The 15,756-nt window shown below is 45.8% G+C and overlaps 1 protein-coding gene across 6 annotated transcripts in view; it reads right to left on the reverse strand.

The window, feature by feature from the left end:
- PTPRT (protein tyrosine phosphatase receptor type T) overlaps positions 1–15,756 on the reverse strand; it is a 736,092-nt gene that overhangs the window by 251,520 nt on the left and 468,816 nt on the right. For all 6 annotated transcript variants that reach the window (XM_005295345.3, XM_005295344.3, XM_005295348.3 and 3 more), the window contains exon 8: positions 6,369–6,665. In XM_005295345.3, the coding sequence (XP_005295402.1) occupies positions 6,369–6,665 (297 nt within the window). The remainder of the gene's footprint in view (positions 1–6,368; positions 6,666–15,756) is intronic.

The raw sequence follows: 15,756 nt of genomic DNA on the forward strand, positions 1-15,756 counted from the left end.
TGGGCCCGCCCTCTACTCCGGGTTCCAGCCCAGGGCCCTGTGGACTGCAGCTGTCTATAGTGCCTCCTGTAACAGCTGCATGACAGCTACAACTCCCTGGGCTACCTCCCCATGGCCTCCTCCAAACACCTTCCTTATTCTCACCACAGGACCTTCCTCCTGGTGTCTGATAACGCTTGTGTTCCTCAGTCCTCCAGCAGCACACCCTCTCAGCTCCTTGCGCCTCTTGCTCCCAGCTCCTCACACTCACGCCACAAACTGAAGTGAGCTCCTTTTAAAACCCAGGTGCCCTGATTAGCCTGCCTTAATTGATTCTAACAGCTTCTTCTTAATTGGCTCCAGGTGTCCTAATTAGCCTGCCTGCCTTAACTGGTTCTCACAGGTTCCTGATTACTCTAGTGCAGCCCCTGCTCTGGTCACTCAGGGAACAGAAAACTACTCATCCAGTGACTAGTATATTTGCCCTCTACCAGACTCCTGTACCCCACTGGTCTGGGTCTGTCACAACACCTAAGTAGCAATAACCGCATCCAAATGTGAGATGTAACTTCCTATTAAGCTGGTCAGATTGAGAAGCTGTACAGTTTGTCCAATCAACTGGTGGGAGACAGACAACTGTAGTATCTGGTCACCAGCTTGCTCACACCACACTTCTCTCTCGGCAGTATCACATGAAAGGCTATGACACCTCCAGTTTGGTTTGATCACATTTTGGCTCGTTTAAGTGGGCATACTGGTTGACGTGTTTGAGAGATTAGACTCCCCTAGACCAGATGTTTTACTAACACTCAGTGGGAGGGAGAGCAGGGGACATGGAAAAATCTTTAAAAATAGTACTATCTGAGTAAACATTGACTGATGGAAAGAACCTCACAAGAGCTCCATTTTACTAAGTGGAAGAAAGAATGAAGGAATATTGCAAGTTCTCCTGAAAACCTCGAACAAGGAACTTTGAAATAAGTGTGCCATCTCTGGACAAGTTGGTTCAGCATGCTTGAGGCTAACAGACACAAAAGAGTGTTAGTATCTTGCATAAACCATAGACAGGCAAAAGTACAGATGGACTTATAGGAGAAAGGATTGTCTCCTCAAGATTACAAAGTGTTCAGTGGGCATAAGAGGCCAGGAGATTGAGGACACTTGGTCTCCAGAAATGAGGTGGTGAACTGAAGACGTTTAGGGCCAAGTTCTGTTCTGACATATAGCTGTGAGAGTATGCAGCTGTAAGAGTACATATGAGGTCCAGAGTTTACCACATATTATATAGGATTATGGCTCAGACACAAATAAGACACATGCATAGACCCTTGGATTCTCCATTTGTGCACTTTGGTTACATTCCTGGAGATCAGGGCACTGCCCAAGAAACACCCTTTGGTGTCATAGAACAGCTACGCCAAACCACTCCACAGTTCCCACTGAAGCTCTGAGGTTGCAATAGCTCCCACAGTAGCTATACCTCTTTATCGTATCAGGCAATGATTAGTGCAACTGCACAGTGATGGATCTATCACACCTCCTCCAATGCTTCCCCTGTTTCTTCCCCACACCTCAAAATCCTTGTAGGACAGCACAGAGATCTGACTCACGGAACTGTGCTCCATCCAGGAGATATATACCCCTGTATGGCTTCAATAACTCTTGCTGCCTGTGCAGCAGAACAACCCTGGTTCCAATGCATTTGATGAGCTCCACATTCAGGGGAGGAAGCAGGGTTTTCCCTTTTAGGAAAACAAAACTATTTTGCCCTTGGAAGGGGGGCCTGAAAGAATTAGAGAAGATAGAACACTTGCATGGTGTTCATCAGAAATTGTTTTCCTCATGTAACCTCCCCTTCTCCCAATACCTTTTCAAAGATCCACTGATCTCCCAGACCTACTGACCATCACCACAGCTCATAATCTCTGTCCAGGAGCAATAGAGATGGAATGCAAAATATCTTAGGATGCTACATGAAGTGGCTAGCACAGACACTGCAGAAAACAATGGCAGAGGCACCAGACCCTCATTTTTATGGGCCCATTATATTCTCTCCTTAAGGTTACCAGTCTGCAGTACAGGTGTTTGTATTTTCCTTTAGTGTAGGTCTTGTGCATTTACCACTGTTCCATCAAATATGGTGAATTAACAAGTCTGTGCAGGGAAATGTACCCTATATAGAACCCTACAAGGAAAAAAGAGGAGAGGAATAAGTTAAATAGCACCAATGTTCTAACATTTTGGTTACAACATCAAGGAATAATAAAATCCAGTGGAGAATTTAATGTACCCTCCTCTTTCACCCACACAACACTAAAACTCTATCTACACAGATAGGTAGATTGCACCCCGGCATAGAGCTGCTCCAGGGCTGTTCACCTTTATCAATATGAAAGGCTGATTTCCCCAGCAGAGTAACAATTTAAGATTTATCTTTCATTATGATTACAAAGCCACTAAAAATCCACCTACTCAAGCAAAACTCTAATGCTGTGAAAGATAACTAACCAAATGCACTCCGAGTCCTGTCTGACAAAAACTCTGATCATTTCCCTGAATTAATAGAAAGGTCCGCCATCTCCTGGACTTCCCTGTGTGATATACTAGAATGCCAGAGCCACTTTCATCGCAGAGAAATTTAGCTCAGCAGTGCCTAATAGCTCAGGCAAGGGAAAGATGCTTCCTTATATCCCATTAGATAGAGTGGATGCTTGCAGCCCATAAGAACTCTTAGTTTGAGTCTCAGCTAACGTGGCTTTGTGATAGAGGGAAATTTCCTGCAATATCCTGGACAAACCCTACTGAATTAAGTTAAACCTTATTGTTTAATACCTTTGGGATCCACCGTAGTAAAAATACAATTGTTTATGTGGCACTGTAGAATTGGGTATAACTTTTCAGGGAGACTGATTAATGGAAAGCTTGTGGAAATGCTTGGAACTTTAAAGAACTGTTTGGGACAATGTGTGAAGTGGGTTTCCTAGGAGGTCCTTGTGAGGCCTTTTGAAGTGATGCCTGGAAAACCCATTGCCTACTGATCACCTGTTCCTGGAAACTCCAGATCAAAGAACACCTTCCACTGTATAAAGGAGGGACTAAACTTTTCATGAGTTCTGAACTCAGGCTCTTATGAACTTGTGACCACAACAGAGATCCCTCTGTAGGGTTTGAAAGGACTAATCACCATAGTAGATTTGGGGGTGATCTCTGATAAGCTTATTAGCATGCAGGTAGGTTCTTTTATTGTTTTCTCTGTGACGCTTTTAACCTAAGAGTAAATGTGCTTGCACAGAAAAAGCTGTGTAGTAGCTTACCTGTGAGGATTTACACTGTTAGTCTATGAAGAGAAAGCAAGCAGGTCTGCTTAGGCAGTCTATCTTTTGCTGGGAATAACATAATGAAGGCAGGGAACTGTTCAGTCTGGTCACAAAGGAGAGAGACACGTCTCTCCACATAAGAGAGGCGATGACCCAGGGATCCAGAAGCCTCAGGGTGGGTGCCCTTGCTTGACCACTGAGGGGAAGTACAGGTGCTGATACCCTGAACTGTGACAGGCTTAATAATTTCGTGATAATTTTCCTAGCCTATCGCTTGGACATGTCATCCTTCTTTTTGAATCCATTTACTGGCACCATCTCTTATGGTGGATTCTCTGTAATTTAAAGCCTTTAAATCATGATTTGAGGACTTCAGTAATTAAGCGACAATTCTATGGCCTGCAACGTGCAGGAGATCAGAATAGATGATCATGATGGTCCTTTCTGGCCTTAAATTATATGAGTCTCTCTCTTCTATTGTATCAAATATAAGCTGCTTGTTTTCACTTTCAAGGCCCTTCATAACCTATCATCACTCATTCAGTATTGAAAAGTTGACTCCTGCCTAGGGTTGCCAACTTTCTACTCGCACAAAACCGAACACCCTTGCCCCACCCCTCTTCCGAGGCCCCGTCCTCACTCACTCCGTCCCCCCTCCCTCTGTCGCCCACTCATTTTCACCAGGCTGGCTCAGGGGGATTGGGTGCAGGAAGGGGTTAGGGCTCCAGGGTGAGGCTAGAAATGAGGAATTAAGGGTGCAGGAGGGGGCTCCCGGCGGAGGCAGTGGGTTGGGATGTGGGAGAGGGTGAGGGCTCCGGCTGAGGGTACGGGCTCTGGGGTGGGGCTGGGGATGATGGGTTTGAGGTACAGGGGGGGCTCTGGACTGGGGGGTGAAGCCAAGGGGTTCGAAGTATGGGAGGGCGTTCTGGGCTGAGGCAGGGGGTATGGGTACTGGGCTGGGGCCAGAAATGAGGGGTTCAGGGTACAGGAAGGGCTCTGGGCTAGGACAGGAGCTTGGGGTGCGGGGGAAGGGTGAGTGCTCTGGCTGGAGGTTGAGCTGTGGCGAGGGGCCAGGGATGACGGGTTTGGGGTGTGAGAGGGTGCTCCAGACTGGGATCAAGGGGTTCAGAGGGTGGGAGGGGGATCAGGGCTGTGGCAGGGGGTTGGGGCACAGGAGGGGGGGCAGGGGTGCAGGCTCTGGGTGGCGCTTACCTCAAGCAGCTCCCGGAAGCAGCAGCATGTCCCCATACCGGTTCTACGCAGAGGCGCAGCGTGCTGCCCCATCTGCAGGCGCCACCCCTGCAGCTTCCATTGGCTGCGGTTCCCAGCCAATGGGAGCGGCGGAGCTGGTGCTTGGGGTGGGGGCAGCACGCAGAGCCCCCTGGCTGCCCCTACGCCTACGAGCAGAAGGGGGGACATGCTTCTGCTTCCGGAAGCTGCACAGAGCCACAACAGGCAGGGACCCTGCCTTAACCTTACTGCGCTACCGACCGGACTTTAATGGCCCAGTCAGCGGTGCTGACCGGAGCTGCCAGGGTTCCTTTTCAAGTAGGTGTTCCAGACGAAAAATGGTCACCTGGTAATCCTACTCCTGCCTCTGATTGGCCCATGATTTCAGTCTCTGTTGCCCACATTAAATGTTCAAAACAAGCACCTTTGTGTTTTCTCCCATGCTGCCCCTCATGCTTGGAAGAAGCTCCCTGTAAACAACCACAACACTACAACATTATCCTCCTTCAAGTTCTCCTTTGTCTGAGGTCTACAAAAAAAACTAGACAATGATTGACTGCTGGTGTGCTGAGAAAACTGCTTACCCTGCTGACCAATACTGTCTCATCATTTTCTTGTATCTTGTTTCTTGTCTTTTTTGTTCTGTGTTTGTACAGAGCCTCACACATTGCGGTCCTGGGATGCCTAAGCATAGGGTGACCAGATAGCAAGTGTGAAAAATTGGGATGAAGGGGTGTGTGTGATGGTAATAGGCACCTATATAAGGAAAGGTCCCGAATATCGGGACTGTCCCTATAAAATGGGGACATCTGGTCACTCTACCTAAGCGACACAATAATACAAATATCAATAAATAATAATACATCCTCAAAGCACTTCTTATGGAACAGGAGTGGCAGATTCTGCCCTCATTAATTTAGCATAATAGGTGTACATGATATGTTAGGACACCGTGTGACCTGGAATGTCCAGAATTTGGGAAAAGGTGCATTCTGAAAATTAAATTATGTACAGAAAGCTATATTAAAATTTTAGGTTGGAAAGTTAAGCACTCAAAAGTTTGCAAGTGTCAGAATTGCAGTTGCCTATGGAACCTTCATTCTGGTCCCTTACGCCGCCAACCTGCACACTGAATAAGGGCAGACCCCTGTGGAAAAGACAGCGTGTGATTCTCTAATTAAAGGTTGCATTATAAGGCATATGCACAAAGTGGCAGAATTAAGGTTGGACACGCAACCATAAATCTCAAATTTCTTAACTTGAATGCCTGACTCTACAACCTAAATAATGTTCTTTATCACATTTGGTATGTAATTTCCTAGGGTGATTGGATTTGGTTTTGTTTTTTGTTAAGGGAAGACAGTAAAATTCTGTTATATAAACTCGTAACAAGCGCAGGTATCAGCGGGGTTTGAACGCTGAGTCTTTGGCACTGCAGCACGCATTTATACTGTTTGAGCTATTAGATTAACCAGCTTCCCCTACAATAAATAAAATAAGCCATGGGACTGGAGAAGTTTGTCTCGGGGGTGGGGGGGCGCACTGGGAGTTTAGCACCTAACACTTCCCAGAACTGGGTCCTTTGCTGCTGACTGGCAGACATGAATATTACTTGCAGCTTCACAGTGCTTTACAAACATTATCCATGCCATGAAAAGTAGGTAAATATATATAATCCCTATTTTGATTGCAGCCCAAGGAAATCTGATACGGAACTGATGAGACACCACCTCCAAGCCCACAATGCCATTTTTATCAAGTCATTTCCCCCCCCAACAGTTACTTAGAACTTTGCACCACGAAAAAATAAATATTAAAATAAAAAACAAAACATTTTCTTACCATCCTCTTCAGTCTGTACCACCAGCTCCTCGCTTTCCATTTTGCCCTCTGGATTAGAAAGTGCTAGTCTCAACCGGATGGTCATGAAGGGCCGAAGGCCTCGCAAGGTATAATGTGAGGCTGTCTGGATGAGTTCCTCTGCTTCGTACTTCTGCTGGTTAAACACGTACTGGTACTGGACTGTTAGGTTGTAGCTGTGGCAACGGGTCACCGCGTAACCAAAGGGCTCCCATTGCAAGGTCAGCTGCCGGGAGCGGATGTCAACAACTTCCATACTCTGCGGTCCATGGACTGGATCTGTGCAACAAGTGAAAGAAATGAAAAGGCTTTAAAGGAGGCAGGCATCCGTGGATCTCTCAGTGTGCATTATCTATAGTACTTATGGCCCAACTTGCTATAGTATCTGAGCACCTGGCTATCTTTAATGAATTTGTCCTCAGAACACCCCCGTGAGGTAGGAAAAAGGTGTTATTATCGCTGTTCTGCAGACGGGGAACTGAGGCACAGAGAGACTAAATGTCCTGCCCAAGAGAACGGAGGTGGGGCAGTAACTAAACCCAGTTCTCTCACGTCCTAAGCTAATGCCCTAACCACTGCACATCCTCCCTGCACAGCGAATGAGAACATGAGGGTGCAGTATGGACGTTTATGAGAATGAGTTTGGGAACACCACCGCACTTCACCAGTGCTACTGTTCTCTCTTTTTAAATGCTTGGGAGGCACTCAGACACTTGGTCTAGTCTACTCCTATGCCCTATTGCCAAAGCCTTTAGTGAGTTATTAGAGTAACATCTCACCATTCCAACATACATTCTTCATGTACCACGTTTATAGTCAGCTATTTTAGAAATACATATTGACTGGGTGAGGCTATTTTTTTGTGTTCCTCCATCTGTAAAACCAGGCTACTTTAATATCCTAAATCCCACACTACTGGGAAATTTCTCAGAGAAAGAGGAAAAATATTAAAAGTAATGTTTTAGAATCTCACACTTTTTTTTCCCAAATACACATTAATATCGTGATTTTAATGTCCAATATAACAGGACCTTCCAGAGCCAGTACTAGGCACCTAATGCTATGGATACATGCTGTAAAAAATTATAATAGATACTATATAATAAATGAACTGCTGTATATCCCCACTGGACTGTTAGGAATCTCCCTTTCCCACATTTCTAGCCCTAATGAGTCACATGTTATCACACCTTAAATATGTCATGGGTATAGAACTGTATATTTCTGTACCTCAGACTAGTGCAAGTTTGGAGTGATTATAGGAAACATTCCTCTGGAAAATTTTTTTCTTTTTAAATGGTGGCTATTTGAAAGTGCCCATGGATCTAGAACATTCATAGAGGCCGCAGCAGAGGTTAATTATTGGTTGAAGGGAGAAGTGGTCATATAAGTACCATTTATGAGATGAATACCACAGCGACAGAGGTAATATAAAGTCCTAATGAAGTTCATTCATTATTCTTTCTACAGACTCAGCTTGAGGTAAAGATGCATGTGTAAGAATAATTTTCACTTGGTGTTGCCTATTTATGTTTACAGCATAGCTTTGACCACTTTAAAAAGTGAATGTGAGAGTGTATAGTTGTATTTTACACAAAGATTGAGGGATGAATGAGTGAATGATTGAGATGCATTAGGTGGTAAGTATACTATGTATACACACACACACACACACACACATTTTTGAATGGGTATTTCTCAAAATTGTATGGTATTTTAAAGTTTTAATTAATCATCCCTCAATCAATGCTACAAGAGTGCACATGTACGAATGCAGGAGAGAAAATTAGTGAAATACATATAATTTTCATCTGCAACTTCTTAATATTAGAGCATAATTTAAAATATTTTACCCACAAATTTTGCCGTCTCTCAATTTCAAACCACAGAAAGACTACTACTTTTTTTTTTTAAATAAAAACAAAAACAGTCATAAGGAAAACAAAATAGTTTTAGAAAGAAAGAGAGAGAGAAATAAAGGGGGGAAAACGCCGTCTAGAATTTGTTATGAAGTGAAGAACAACAAACAAAGCATCTCCTCTTCTGCTAATGTAAGAGCAGAGAACATACTAATGGTCGGTGAGACACGTCTCACTGCAAAATTTGTAACCATTAACAATGGCGCAATAACTACTTCAGAAATGAACATTTCATATATATTAAAATACACAGGTGTGCACTTTAAAAATAGGACACTAAAACTAGGTGATTTACAGCATGCAACTATGGTTTAGAATTTCAAATCTCTCGTATAGTAATTGCTATTGTATTCTGTTTTTTATAATCATTCTTGGCACTTGCATAGCTTATTCAATGACTGGTTGCTGGACTCTTTACAAACAATGAAGCCTCAATCCCCACATTGTGAGGGAAACTTTATCCTCATTTTAAAGAGGAATAAACGGAGGCACAGAGAGGTTTAAGTGGCTTGTCCAGGAACACACACAGTCCTCCGCAGAACTTTAGAACTGACACCTAGTTTCCTGCTCCAGCCATTATGTAACACTTTCCCTAGAAAACACATTTAACACTTTCCATTTAATAACAGCAGCTATTTCTGAGCTGAAAGCTGGTAACTAGTCACCAGGATACAGCAACACAACTGAGAGTGCGATTTGCGGGGGGAAATGAAAAAATCTTATACCCAGCTGAAACTATCATGGGAGATACAGGCAGGCAAAACAATTACCTAGACGGGAATGTAGTGAAGCCACTGGGATCTAAAAGCAACTATGCAGAAGGGACTACAGAATTTTAAAATGACAAATGGCCAGGCCCTAAACAGAATTTCTCACTCAAAAGATGATGCCTCTCCCAGCACAGCACCACGTAACACACTGATGGGGTTTAGGTTCAGTGTGGTCTCATCCTGAACTGTCTTTTGACTAATCCCCTCCACCCTTACCTCCAATCTGCGATCTCTGTTCATTTAGTTACTATTTACCAAGGCATTTGGTACAATTCCTATTTAAGTTAACAAGTGCTGCTGGCCTCTCCGGGAAAGGGGGAGGTAGACAATTTCGCACTGTAACCAAGCAGTCTCGTGTGCCTGGAGACCTGTCAGGAAAGTGAAGAGGATGTTGAGACATGGGAGGTGGAAGTCTTGCCAATCATCCAAGGGCTTTATTAAACTGGATATGAAACTGCAGGAGTTTGAAAGCCATTAGTAACAAGCTGAGAACTCCACACATTTCCCCTGAGATGGATCCCTAAAAAGCAGAGATCACTCCAAATGATGTTGGTAACTGGAGCATCTTTACTTCTGAAGAGCCACATGATACAACCATACCTCCTTTCTTTTAAATTTAAAGGGGCAGGGGGAGAGGTAGAAAAAGTGAGCATGCACAGGAAGAGAGACTCTTTTTACTCTCAGAAGGGGCAGGAAGGATTTGGGCACACTAGCTGAGCACTGTGTGGAGGGATCTCACCTGAGTGTTCATGCTTTGTGCCGACTAGTAGCCAATCATTGATTTTCATAAGTGAACGAATACATTTGCTGCTCCTGCCACCACACGTAGTTTTAATGAAGGTTTCTACGGAAGGGTGCTGGAACAATTTGTATAGTGGGGGTGTTGAGACTAATTGAACCAAATGGTAAACTCTGTATATAATGGAAACCACTTCAAACCGGAGGGTGTAGCAGCATCCCTAGTTCAGGCACCTATGCTTCTACATTTAGAGATACTTATTTCTAGTTCCAGATCTTCACGGCTTATTACCAGACCTTGTGCTGGCCTTAGCCACTTGCCACCCTGTAGTAATTCATCTCGGTCTACCAGGGCCGGCTCCAGCGTTTTTGCTGCCCCAAGTGGTGGGGGGAAAAAAGCAAAAGCCGCGATCGGCGGCACCTCACCGCCGCCACTTTATTCTGCGGCGGCAATTCGGTAGCAGGTCCTTTCCTCCGAGAAGGACTGAGGGACTCGCTGCCGAAGAGCTGGACCTGCCACCCCTTTCCGTTGGCTGCCCCAAGCACCTGCTTGCTGGGCTGATGCCTGGAGCCGGCCCTGCAGTCTATCTGCCCCTTTTCTCCTTTAATACCTCTGAAAAACCAGGCTGCTAGAGACACCAGTTGAGCACCAAAAAAACTGAAGCACCCTAAAAGTCAGAGAAAACTTGGGAAAATTTAGATATTCTTGACCTGCCTAAGGACATACAGCAAGCATTAGAGACAAGATTAGAATCAAATGCTTCCAACTTCATATTCCATGCACAATCGTTTAGGATATGCTGCCTCATTAACTGAAGGATATTGTCTAGCAGCGAGGATTTTAGAAGGTGTGATGTATAAGAACAGCTTCCTCACTCAAGTTTCCGGGTTATTTTTGTTCATGAGAAAATGTTGTTTCCCTTTACAGCCATGATATTAGTGTTTTGACACAGGGGCAGGCAGTGGAAAATGGACTGTGTGTGTGTGGTCCTGCCATAACTATACAGTTCAAAAGTTACGGGTTTCTGAAGATAATGATGGGCTCCTAACAGGCTAGGATATCTATACAGAACATCCATCACTGCAGAGTCTCACTGCTGTGTGGCTTTGTAATGGTGAAACATTGGAAATGTTTAAGACACAAGTTAAAAAAAAATCAGGCTAGGCAATTGCCTTCACCTTTCAATGTGAGGAAGGGTGCTCTAGTGTTTAGAGATGGGAACAAAGCCAATTAATTCTATTCCTAGTTGATATGGTGTGATGTTAGCCAAACTATTTTGTTTCCAACATCGTAATCCTGATCGTCAGACAGGATACATCTCCACAGGCAGAAATGGATGCAGCATATAAAACAATCAAACTGTATTTGGGACACAACCATTAATCTGAAATTTCTGCAACAGAAAAGATGTGAGAAAAAAATATCTTCCTTCCCGGTCAGCATTAGTGATCGCTCCCTACCGCTACTCTTATCACAGATGTTTACAGAATGTGAACAATGAACTTTTCTATAGTGGATCACCACCGTAGGCAATTAAAGGAACCAAAAGAATGCGTCTGTGAAAACCATCAGCCCCTGAAAGTGCAAAGACAGGCACACGTCTTTTCAGGCTGCATCAAAGGGAAAGAATATCGAAATAACAAAAGAAATAGGTGGTTCTTCCTTCAGTGCTCCCCTTTATTCAGACCCCACATAATCACTAGGAGACTTGAGGCCTCAGAATGCAGCAAGGCAAAAACAAAAACATTCATGCTAGGAGACACCCAGGCAGCTACAGATGTCAATTAAAAACACTATAAAATTTAAAATGGGGATTTAATTATAGTTATTGTCTTTACATTATTCAGGTTATGGAATGAATAATTAACTTGGGGGTGCCTGGTATACGGATGTCAGATTTGGCCACTGCATTGGTGCCATGGGTAAGGACTGGTTCTGATTTTAATGTAACCTCACCCAGACTTTCACCTCAAACCTGAATTAAACAAAAGGTTCTGAAGTTTGACTTTAACTTTCCCCCTAATTTCCTTGCTCATCTCTGCACTTTGTAGTTCCTACCAGGACCAGAAATGTCAGAAACCCACTTCTGTGAGATCTCCATCACAGTTTCCAACAGATACTTAGCATTTTTCTGTAGATTCTCTGAGATACAGCCCTGAGGCCTTTCCTTGATCTTTCATTAGGGTAACCTGCCTATTAACTACAAAATAAAGTGTTTAGGCTAAATCTAATGACAGCTTTCAGAGTAGCAGCCCTGTTAGTCTGTATCCGCAAAAAGAACAGGAGTACTTGTGGCATAAATGCCACAAGTACTCCTGTTCTTTAGGTAGGGTTACCATACGTCCGGTTTTTCCTGGACATGTCCAGCTTTTCGGCACTCAAACCCCCGTCCGGGGGGAATTGCCAAAAAGCCGAACATGTCCGGGAAAATGCCGGCCAGGCACTTCCCCTCCTGCAGCGGCTCTGCTCCTCCCCTGACTCTTCGGCTCTGTTTAAGAGCCGAGCTGCCCGAGCGCTATGGGCTTCAGGCAGCCCCCTTGCCTCCGGACCCCAGCCGCTGCCCGGGCACTTCCCCTCCCAGGCTCCGGCGGTGCAGGGTCCGGAGGCATGGGGGCTGTCCGAAGCCGGTAGCGCTGGGGCAGCTCGGCTCTTAAACAGAGCCGAAGAGTCAGGGGAGGAGCAGAGCCTCTGGCCGCGGCGGCTCTGCTCCTCCCCGACTCTTCGGCTCTGTTTAAGAGCCGAGCGCTATGGGCTTTGGGCAGTCCCCATACCTCCGGACCCTGCGCCGCTGGAGCCTGGGAGGGGAAGTGCCCGGCCGGGGGCGCAGGGTCTGGAGGCATGGGGGCTGCCCGAAGCCGGTAGCGCTCAGGCAGCCGGGCTCTTAAACAGAGTCGAAGAGTCAGGGGAGGAGCAGAACCTCCGGCCGCAGTGGCTCTGCTCCTCCCCTGACTCTTCGGCTCTGTTTAAGAGCCGGGCTGCCCGAGCGCTACCGGCTTCGGGCAGCCCCCATGCTGCCTCCGGACCCTGCGCCGCCGGAGCCCGGGATGGGAAGTGCCCGGCTGGGGGCGCAGGGTCCGGAGGCAAGGGGGCTGCCCGAAGCCCAAGCGCTACCGGCTTCACGATTTGCCGGGCAGCCTCCAGACCCTGCGCCCCCGACTGGGCGCTTCCCCTCCCGGGCTCCAGCTGCGCTAGGGAAGCGCCAGCCAGGAGCGCAGGGTCTGGGGGCTGCCCGGCAAACCGTGAAGCCGGTAGCGCTCGGGCAGCCCTTTCCGTGTGGCTGGGAGTGGGAGGGAGGAGGGGGCGGAGTTAGGGCGGGGAAGGGGTGGAGTTGGGGCGGGGCTGGGTGGGAAATGGGCGGGGCCAGGACCCCGTGGAGGGTCCTCTTTTTTTATTTGTTAAGTATGGTAACCCTACTTTAGGCTAAATTTGTAACACAACTTTAGAGACCTCTCTCTACTAACAATCTGCACTACATAATGCAGTGTCCTTCTAACAACTATTTTTAGGGTACCCAATCTCCAGTTGATCTGTCTCCTACTTTCTGAGTCCAGCAAAAGGAAATCAGGATACTGCAGTGATACTGAAAACTTGGGAATAGGCTGCAGCTTTCAGATTTATCTGCAGTCTGGCCAGGGGGTAGGTATTGGCCATCAAATGGCCTTTTAGTTTCTTGGGGGAGGGAAAACAAATACAACTATTCAAGCTCTAGGTTCAGAGAACAGGAAACCTGCCTGGAATTAAGTCAGTGAATTGAAGTAAACACTGAAGGTTTTATATTCTCTCTCACCCTCTTCTCTCAGTCTCAATCTCAATTTCTCTGAGAACCAAAACCATATAATTTACAAAATGCTCTTCTGTTTCCAGTCTCATTTCCTCTGCAGCACAAACCATTTTTTACACATTTTAAAGCCAGGAATGGTTTGTTGTTCTTAAAGGACAGCGATCCCAGTCTCTTGTCTTTTTATTCCTTTAGCAGTTTCAGTTTCTTAAATATACTACTCTACGCTGCAGTCTTATTACCAGATGTTCAGTGGTATCCATGCACAGCGGAATCCATTGCATCACCTCCACTCACTTTTTGAAATGTGGTAATGAATTATTTCCCCCCAAGAACAAGCTGAGAACAAATAAGAAAAATGATAGTGTTTCTAATCAATCAGTAGTCAATTTACCACCAGTAAACATCTGATGAGTAGTCAATCAGTTTAATTTCTATAGTCTTGGAATGGAGATATCAAGTCCTAATACATCCCATGACTCACAGACTATTAAATAATGTATGATACAGTTGACCATAAGCCATCAACGATACTGACATGTTCTGGATGGCTTCATATTCTTGCTGTTCACCCTCCCAGCATTTAAGGAAGAAAGGACAGGAGAGGAAACAGAGCTCTGACCCAATAATTCTGCTCCATATTTAGTTGGCATGGTCCCTACTGGCTGACAGCAAGGACCTGATTGGTCTTTGTCCCCCTTTGAGACAGTGAGTAGCCTCCCAAATGTTCCCTGCCCATCAATCCTGGAAGGCTTGGAGTGACGGCCCTCACCAGGTCTCTTGCAGGGCTACCACCAGTAGACTTCCCTCACTGACTTGAGCTGGAGGCTATTTGTTACATAGCAGAAGGGCGGTCTGGCAGTGAAGTCGTGTGGCTGAAAGTTGGGAAATCTGAGTTCATTCCTAGCTCGTCTATGAATTTCCTGTATGACCTGAGTCGAGTCTATGAAGGCCTGATTTCCAAAAGGGCAGATGGCTACAACCTGGATCAGCGCATGGTTATTGCGCACAGATTAAGCATTTGACTACCCCAGCATTTTTGTGTACAGCCCTGAGCTTCTGCTCAGTTTTAAAAAACTGATCCTTTTTAAAACAAAGTACCTGTGATGGGTGCCACCTGAAACTGGGGAACCACTGAGTCCCCTGACCCACCAGCCTGGGCTCCCTCTCACACTGTACTGCTGTGACAAGCTGCAAAGCCCTCCAGCCGCCCCTTTCACCAGCATTCATACAGGTAAGGACATACCAATCTGCAGTTATACACAGGCTCTCTAATCACCAGCTTCCCGGCCTGGGACCCCAGAGCAGTATTGTCCTGCCCTGGTCAAATCTGACCAGTATGTGGATTTAAGACCTGGCCTGCCTCTCCCTCAATGTGAAGAGAACAATGCACACTTGTGGTAACCAAGCAGAGATTTTCCCCAATCACTCCAGTCAAAGCTCACTGATTTAGGTTAAAAACAAAAGCAAGTTTATTAACTACAAAAGATAGATTTTAAGTGATTATAAGGGATAGCAGACCGATCAAAGCAGATTACCTAGCAAATAAACAAAAATGCAAACTAAGCTTAATATACTAGATAGATTGGATATGAATTAGAGTCTCACCCTGAGAAATGATTCAAGCAGGCTACAGATCCTTAAGGGACAAGCTGCACTTGCTTTACAGCTTGGAATCCCCAGGTGTTTCATACACAGGATAGAAATCCCTTTAGCCTGGGCCCACCACTTCCCCTAGTTCAGTCTTTGTTCCTCAGGAGTCCTCTAGTGTGGGGAGTGAAGAACCACAGATGATGTCACTCCCTGCCTTATATAGCTTTTGCATATGGCAGGTGTGATGGGTTACTCCCCACTCTGGGATGCCACCTGATCTACTGGGGTCCCACTGAACCCATCGGTTCCAAAAGCCTGGGCTCCCTCACCCTGTCCTGCTGAGCCAGGCCCTCAAGCCTCCTCCAGCACACACACACACACACACACATACACACACACTCCAGCTGCAGAAAAAGACAGACACTGAAATCAGCTCTGTGTGGGAAGACTCAGTTTGGGAATTGCCCAGTACTCAAGTGAACACTCCCTCTGGAGTGTTAACCCAAAATTGTATTGTCTTGCGCTACACAGAAATCTGTACAGCATTAAACGCATGAAAATTGCCCCCTCC

This window comes from Chrysemys picta, chromosome 13 (genome assembly GCF_011386835.1).
Source record: "Chrysemys picta bellii isolate R12L10 chromosome 13, ASM1138683v2, whole genome shotgun sequence".
NCBI classification, from domain to species: Eukaryota; Metazoa; Chordata; order Testudines; family Emydidae; genus Chrysemys; species Chrysemys picta.